Genomic DNA, 9363 nt, shown 5'->3' on the forward strand with positions numbered 1-9363 from the left:
TATATATATATATATATATATATATATATATATATATATATATATATTTCATTAAAAATAGATCTATTGCAAATAGATCTATTTCGACGCTAAACCATCATCATCAGTGTATTATTTAATTATTGATTTACAATTATAGTTTAAACAATATTAAAAATATATACAAATAAATTTGAAAAAGGAACATAAAATCTAACGAAAACTTTCAACAACGAAAAACTTAAAAAATTTAAAATGTTTGAACGATAGTTGTCAAGGTGGTAATACAGCGTCTAAATTGTGAGGCGCGAAATTAGTTCAATTTATTATTAATATCATTGTTATTATAATTGTCATTATTATTACTCTCATTATTATTATTATTATTATTGTTATTATTATTATTGTTAATATTATTGATGTTATTATTATAGTTATTTTCCTCAACCACTTTTGCTGGTATCTTCCGGGAGTCCACCGGATTCCTGAGGTCTAGGATTTTAGTTTTTTTTTGTTAGAAATTTTCGAAGTATGTGGGTAGTACCGAGTAGAGCTATCTTCTGCATTTGTGCAACACTTTCATTTCTAGGCAGTTCATCGAGATATTTCTGCAGCCCCTGACGTACTCTTCTCAATGCACAAACTACCATAGAGATAACGCCGGGTTTTTGTGTTCTACATACCTAAAATCTCGATCTCAAAGTCTTTATATTTGCTTAATTTTTCAACTTCCTTTGTAGCAACATTCGTGTTTTTAGGGACAGCAACATCGATAAGTGGTTATAATCGATTATTTAATAAATGGGAGAGCATTTGTGGGTGCTCGGCCAATCCATCAATTGCTGGGTAGAAGCCTTTCTGGATGTTGTTATTGATGAAACTGTTGTTTTCGAAACAATTATAAAATCTGGATTTATTAAAAGCGGAGAGTGATTGGGCGGAAATTTGACGAATCGCTTGCATCGCCCTTCATGTATATTAGAATTATCCAACCTCAGCGCCAACGTAGTGAAAATGTTTTTAATTTCCAACACAGTACTAATAATTTATGTAAATATGTCCTAAGAATAAGACATCTTTTAAGAGCTTTTATTTGGATTTGGTCTAGTGGACACGGTGATACTTTAGCTTTACTTTTTCTGATGATTTTCGTAATTTCATTGTAAGTTGGAGGATCCAGATTACCGGCGTATGATGGAGTGGGGAGAGGAGGAATCCAGCTTGTAAGACAAAACGATGTGCGATCATCAGATTTTAAAATATCATTGAAGTAATTAGTGGCGGTTTCAACGTTGAAAAGTGGAGATTGAGGGGTAGATTTAGAAAAGACGTTGTGGCATGTCTTTCAGAAATTCTTTTTTAGTTCTGTTAAAATATATTTCGCCTTTGTTGCTGTTTTTTTTGTGCTGTCCCAGCTGTTTTTAACATTGCCCTTATTTTTTTAGCTCAATACTCTTATTTTGAGATGTTTGTTGGTCCGAGCTAGAAATTTTAAGTTTTTTAATTTCATTTTCAGTCCCCTAATATCATGGTTGTTGACTTCATTGTGAGTTGTTTTTGATTTCAACGTACCACAGTTGGCTGCAAAGTAAGATATGTCGTTTCTTGAAACTCGTCTCTTGATAGCGAAGCTGTCGATATCTGATATGATATCTAGAGGTTTGAGTTCCATTTGGAAAAATGCGTTAGCTTCGGACCAGTGTATTGAAGATTTGGGCATTTTTATTCCTAGTAGGGGCTTTGAAATAGCTGCTGTTGTTGACGTGTGTTTGAAAGCTGCTTGTCTGCCGTCGCTATCGTCGTCTGTTTCAACGTTGGAAATGTTAGCTTTTAGAGATTTGTAGGTTTTGCATGATCTCTGATGCATTGTAAGTCCTTTTCGACCTTTGGAACGTTTTCCACAGCAACAAGTCAACGTATGATCGGAGTGATTCGGTAAGATATTATTATTATTTGTTAATAAATTAGGAAAAATATTAATGTTGTTTTTTACGGAAACATTTAAATTTGAGTTTGATTTTAAGTTAGTGCACCTCCAGAAGTCTGTTAATAAACTTAAATTCTTTAGAACAATGCGGGAACATTGTTGCTTTGACAGAAGTAGGTAAGCGAGTATAAAATTAAAATTAGGTAAATAAAATTATTAAAATTAAAACATTTATCAAACTGTAATTTTAAAAACACAACCATATTTTTCGCAGATTCTCTAACAACTTGTACCAAATTCAAACATATACAACGGCTAAATATCTTTATATTGTCAGTGAGTTACGCTAAAACGACTCTCATGTTCAAGTTGTACAGCAATAATAATCTTAATAATAATACAGTTGTACAGCAATAATAATAAAATGATAATGATGATGATGATGATGATTAAGATGATGATGATGAATTTAAAACCAGAAATATTCATTTTAAAATACAATTTATATAAATTAATAGTTTGTTATTACTGTATTTTTTGAATCGTTTTGTGTAAAATTTGTTTGCAAATAATTTTTCTAATAAAGTAAAATGACGTTGAAGTTAGGATAATTTTTCTAATAAAGTAAAATGAGATAAATGATGAGTAAAATTAGGGTAATCAGATTTGTTTTATTTTTCATATCAAAAATTTAATGGAGAATGGAAGTAAATTCGCATGTTGCCTATGCGCAAGAGATGTATTTGAAGTATTTGAATTGCGAAATTCCAGTTTGGAAAAAGAGGCATAAAAGTTGGAATTATTTGTGACTGTAAATAAACAGTTGGTATTAATTAGGATTAGGTGTCTATTTAGGCAATAATAACCTACAAAACTAGGGTAAGATGACATTAAATTGATAGTAACTCCATTTATGGTTGGAAATATATATATATATATATATATATATATATATATATATATATGAGAAAAATAAAGTGAAAGAAAAAGAAAAAATCAATCTTGCAAGAATTGGAGAAAAATGTCACTGGTGAAAATTTTTTTGCTGGTTTACCACTAGAAAACAGTTGAAACTCTTTTGTATATTTGCATTTGTTAAAATGAACAAACAACAAATAAAAACAATATATATATATATCAAATCAAATCAAATATTGTATTTATATAGCGCCAATTATAATTGCTTCTCATCAGCGCTCTCCTCGTATGAAGCATGTTGAAAGCGAAGCCATCATCGGTTGAGATCACTAGGAGTTACCACACAGGTATGTCTTTAGACGTTTTCTAAACTCAGCTAATAATAACCCGGATATACGTAGTTCGACAGGTAGGCTGTTCCAAAAAATAGGCCCAGCAATTGCAAAATCTCTATCTGCTGTCTTCAGATTTCGATCTCTAACGTACAGCGTGTTTGAATCAGCAGACCTTAGACGTCCATGTGATGACATAAATGAAACTCGAATACACTTATCTTTTAAATATTTCGGAGCCAGACCATTTAAACTTTTAAATACCATTACACCCAACTTGAACATGATTCTTTGTTTAACACGCAGCCAATGCAACTCCTTTAGAATTGGTGATGCATGATCAAATTTTAATTTGCGATATATCATTCTAGCAGCCTGATTCTGAACCATCTGAAGTTTAGACAACAGTTTATCAGCTATGCCATATAGAAGACTGTTACAATAATCCAATCTAGAGTTGACGAAAGCATGTACTAATAGAGTCATTGTATCTCTATCTACCGATTTTGTGACTTGACGTAATTGACGTAGTTGAACATACATTTTTTAACTAATAGACTGACTTGTGGACCCATTGTCATACGGGAGTCCATCACAATTCCCAAACTGGTAACCGTTTTACTGAAACTTATGTCAGTCATGCTGATGTTAATCGATGAAGGTTCAACCGTTGACGTTTGTTGCCATGTACCAGCCAACATGAACTGAGTCTTAGTCTGATTCAACTTTAGCCTACTTTGACCCAGCCACGAGCCGACATCAGATATAGTTTTTGTCAGTTTCTCTAATACGGTAGGCATCTCATCTGGGAAACATGAAACGCAAATCTGCATGTCATCTGCGTACCCATGGCAATAATAACCATCTTTATTCAGTAAATACAATATCTCTGCAACGTACAAATTAAAAAGAATCGGCCCAAGAACAGATCCTTGAGGCACCCCTGACTTAAGTTTCATTGGTTCCGAGAGACCACCTGAGTAAGAAATCTGCTGAGTCCGACCAGTAAGAAATGATTCGAACCACGCTAACGCAATCTTATTTAAACCATAACAATATTTCAGTCTGTCCAGCAGGATTTTATGATTCACAGTATCGAACGCCGAACTCATGTTCAGGAATGTCAACAAAGTTACTTTTTGTACATTAACTGCTGAATAAACATGAGAGAGCCGATAGAGCTGTTTCGGTCGAATGAAACCTTCTGTATCCAGATTGATGCGAAGGCCAAATACCATTTTTATTTATATGATTATTTAAAACTAATTCAACGGAACGTTCAATAATTTTAGAAACGAAAGACAAATTTGACACCGGCAAATTATTTGACACCGGCAAATTATATATACATATATATATATATATATATACACACACACACACACACACACACATATATATATATATATATATATATATGTGTGTGTGTGTGTGTGTGTGTGTGTGTGTGAGTTGTTTAATGCAATTGATGAACAACATGTTTCGTTGCTTACATTCTTGGACATGAGTGCTGCCTTCGATTGCGTAGACCATCAAATCCTGATGAATCGCCTACAATATGATTACGGAGTTACTGGAGTTGTAGCTAATTGGTTCAATTCGTACTTGTTTGGCAGAACTCAGCAGGTTTTTTTTGGGAACAAATTATCTGGTATTGAAGCAATATCATCTGGTGTACCACAAGGCTCAGTCCTGGGACCTATTCTGTTTGTACTGTACACTGCTGAAGTATATGAAGTAATAGAATCCTTTGGATTTTCATATCATGCGTACGCTGATGACATCCAAATAATAGTTAGCAGTGAACCAGAACTGTTTGAAAGTAAAGTTGAAAATCTCATTGAATGCTTGACTAAAATAGGTACATGGATGTCAAGAAATTGTCTCAAATTGAATCAAGATAAAACTCAATTTTTACCTGTCGGTACATGGCAACAGCTTTATAAAATTAATATTAATTCAGTCAAAATTGATAATAATGAAATACAATTCTGTGAAAATGCAACAAACCTAGGGTGTATTTTTGACTCGAGATTATCTTTTAAAGATCATATAAAAACCATATCCAAATCATGTTCTTATCAGCTTTGCCAGTTATACCGCGTTCGAAAATATTTACATCAAACAACCATGCAAACACTTATTCATGCGTTTGTTTATTCACGGTTAGACTGCTGTAATAGCTTGTTCAATGGATTGCTATTGCTTTTCTTCAATCGATACAGAATAGAGCTGCAAAAATAACTGTTGGACGTAGAAAGTATGACCATGTGACACCCATTTTAAGAGACCTACATTGGCTAACAGTGAAAAAAAGAATCAACTATAAGATTTGTGTGACTATGTATAAGGCTTTGAACGGGTTGTTTCCAGTATATCTAGCAAATAAAATCTTAAAAAAATCAGCTTCTTCAACAGGTGTAAAATTGAGATCAGACTATGCCAACCTACTGGCAGTGACAACAACTCAACTACAAACTGCACCTAGAAATATTGCCGTGTCAGGACCAATTGCCTGAAAAAGTCTTCCGCAATCGCTCAGAATGCCTGGACTAAGGCTTGATGATTTTAAGAGGAACTTAAAAACATATTTATTTTGACATAGAAATACTTTATTGATTTGTACTTTATTGACCTTCACTGATTTCATTTATAATAGAGAGCGCTTTCGAGAAATTTCAATTTTATAATGCGCTTAATAAATTGTTGATAATAATATATATATATATATATATATATATATATATATATATATATGTGTGTGTGTGTGTGTGTGTTTGTGTGTGTGTGTGTGTGATATATGTGAGAAAAATAAAAATAAAGTGAAAGAAAATCTTGCAGAGTTGTTTTGGATTGGTGCAAGATTTACACATTACCAACAATTTATGCAAATATGTTCTTAATATTGGGCATCTTGTAATTGTTAGCATTGATATTTGGTCCAGCGGACATGCAGATGCCTTTGATTTGCTTTTAAGAACAATTGTTGTAATTTCGCTATTTGTTGGCGGATCCAAATTACCCAAAATGCTGGAGTAGGGAGTGGAGAAATCCAGTTTGGGAAACGAAACAGTGCGGTCGCCAGCGCTCAAGTTGTTTTTGAAAAAGTTGGTGGCTGTTTCTGTGTTGAAGAGTGGAGGTTCAGATGTTGAATTTGAAATAATGTTGTTGCTTGTTTTCCAAAATTTTTTCATTGGTTGCGATGACATGCTTTTTTGTCATTCTTTAAACACGTTATTAATTTTTAATTTGGTTCTAATTTGCTTTTTTAGGGCACTTATTTCGTTGTTGAACTGGCTGTTTGTTTGAGCCAGTTTTTTCAAGTTTTTAAATTTTGTTTTTAAATGTCGAATATCGCGATTTGTGTTCGTCAGGTATTGATTTCTTCTTTATGACGCTACAACTGGTGGCAAAATAGTTGTAGATTATATTTTTAAATCTCGTAGCAAAATTGTCGATATCTGTGATATCGTCTAGACATTTTAATTCTGAATGAAAAAATGTGTTTGTTAGCCAATGAAATATAAGAAATTTAATTAAAATAAATGAGAATTAAACGAATTATTTAAGAATTAAACGAATTAAATTCTCATTTATTTTAATTAAATTTCTTATATTTCATTGGTTTTAGGCTCTGATGATGGCTACTTAGCCGAAACAACCTTGTTAGCTTCTAATATGCCACAATTTCACAATAAATATGAATGTCAAAAAACTACGCTGTGTTGAGTCCATAATAAAAAAGTTGATAAATGCAAAATGGGCAAATAAATTTAACAAAATATGTATTAATGAAAACCTCGTTCCTAAATATATATATATATATATATATATATATATATATATATATATATATATATATATATGTTGGTAATAGACCATAATTTTTACAATATTCTATAAATTCTACCGAATGTTTGGCGTTAATATGTTTGTAGTTCGTTTTTTCGATTTTTCTCACTAAAGTTTTTTAGTGAACGTTTAGTTTATTAAAATTCAAAATAAACTTATTTTTCGAATTCATGCTGCAAATAAGGCCATATTTCGATTCAAAATGAATCATCATCAGTGCTCCTTGCTGTATATATAGGGACTGACTAGAAGGCTAACGATGCATAAACAGAGTGGTGCTATCAAATCTCATTTTGACTCAACACACTCAATCACAATTTGCCGTGAAATCCTCGACAGCAACACCAAAGTAATATACCAGAACAGCAACTACACGCATCTTAAAATTGCAGAAGCAGTCCTTATTGACATCAATAAACCAAAAATAAATATACAACAAAAAATGACAACCTCACTTCCAACCCGGCGCTTAACCAACAACGAAAACAAAGAAGTAATAAAAACTAGCATCGTAAATAGTGACAAAGAAAAATATGATGCTATCGATGAAGAAAAGGAGACCAAAGAAGATGACCAGCCAATTAAGAAACCTGACACCTAATTCGCATCAAAGTTCAATTTTACAACACCAAAGTTAATTTTTACAACGTCAAAGTTCATCTTGACAAAAGTCAATATTTCCCTATATATACAGCAAGGAGCACTGATGATGACTCATTCGGAATCGAAATATGGCCTTATTTGCAGCATGAATTCGAAAAATAAGTTTATTTTGAATTTTAATTAACTAAACGTTCACCAAAAAACTTTAGTGAGAAAAATTGAAAAAACGAACTATAAACAGATTAACGCCAAACATTCGGCAGAATTTGTAGAATATTGTAAATATATATATATATATATATATATATATATATATATATATACTGGTCCTGGGCATGACATGGTCCTGGGCATGACATGTTCCTAGGCATGACATGGTCCTGGGCATGACATAAAACTGCATCCACGCTGCCTTGGGTGCTTTTGAGCAAAAGGCTAGGCCCACGGCTTATAACTGGTGGTTGTCGTCAGGATGGGTGTCCGGATGTAAAAATCTTTCCCCAAATTACTCTTATGCCATCACAAAGAAAAACAACGGCCCCTAGTCCCCAGCAGGCCTTAAGTGGTCAGGGGGTGCCAAGAATCCCTGGGAAGTATGCAATAGCGGAGGGATGTTGCAGAAAAATTCAGAATGGCCCCTCTATGGTACTTAGACTTGGAACGCTCAATGTTGGATCACTGACTGGCCGCAGCATGGAAATCGCAGAAATGCTCGAGCGTAGAAGGATTGACATCTGCTGCCTTCAGGAAACCCGATGGAAATCGAATGGTGTCTGTCATGTCAACTAGAGGTCTACATGAAAAATTTCCCGCAAATTTTCCCGCAAATACCCGCGGGAAAACTGCGGGTTGGGAACAGAAGTTGGAGGGAAACTCGCGGGGCGGGAATGAAAAGCGAGGGAAAACCGCGGGGCGAATATTTTTCGTGCGGGAAGTACCGCGGGACGGGAAAAATTTTAAAGGGAAAATCGCAGTTGACTTGACTTTGATGGCGAAGTTCCAAAAATGTTGAAAATTAATGAGAAACTTCATAGCTTGAACAGCGACGCAATTGAAAAAGTTAGATTATTATTTTTACTAAGTTTATAGCTAAGCAAGCTCACAGATGCATATGCATTACGCTAAATAATATTCATTGTGATAACACGAAAGGACACGTGACCAATTATATTAAGTGTTATGTGCAGGGCGCATCACTATTTATTCTATTTGTTTTTGGGCGATAATTAATGCACAGTGTGACTTTTACTGTGACATGCTTTTTAGTTCGTTCAATTCGTTTCAATTCGTTTGGTTATAGAACGTTATATTTATTTTACGTAATAAATTAGTATACGTACATTACGCTTATTGTTTTCTATTTAGTTTGTGTTTCAACTCTTCAAAACAGCAAAACACAACATTAAGTATGCAGCTTAAATCAGAGACGTATTTACAAAAACTGTGGCCCTAGGCGCACGACCAATTTGGGGCCCTCTCAATGATCATAATACAACAATAGTTAGAACACTCATACCCATGTATTATTTAACATGCATAGATACTACAGCTATAGATACTAGTTAGGAATTACAATTGTCAGTTTATTACAGTTATATAACTTTTTTCCTGCTCTTCAATTTCGCGAAGGAGTCAATGTCTCGTATTCTAATGTCTCCTTTGATTCAATGCATAAAATAGACAAATCTTCCAGCTTACATTGGCTGATGGAATTCCACAAGTAATTCTTGATCCTTTCAACACAGAAAATGA

The 9363-nt window shown here is 33.5% G+C and overlaps 1 protein-coding gene across 1 annotated transcript; it reads right to left on the bottom strand.

The window, feature by feature from the left end:
- Window positions 1-1083: 1083 nt before the first annotated feature.
- HELRODRAFT_184369 (hypothetical protein) lies at window positions 1084-1846 on the bottom strand (the record flags this gene model as incomplete). The annotated part of the gene is made up of 2 exons (XM_009023524.1): window positions 1084-1199; window positions 1552-1846. 2 exons carry the CDS (start codon window positions 1844-1846, stop codon window positions 1084-1086), a joined length of 411 nt encoding a protein of 136 aa, XP_009021772.1.
- Window positions 1847-9363: the final 7517 nt, after the last annotated feature.

The sequence above is a fragment of the Helobdella robusta genome (genome assembly GCF_000326865.2).
Source record: "Helobdella robusta unplaced genomic scaffold HELROscaffold_368, whole genome shotgun sequence".
In the NCBI taxonomy this organism is placed as follows: Eukaryota; Metazoa; Annelida; class Clitellata; order Rhynchobdellida; family Glossiphoniidae; genus Helobdella; species Helobdella robusta.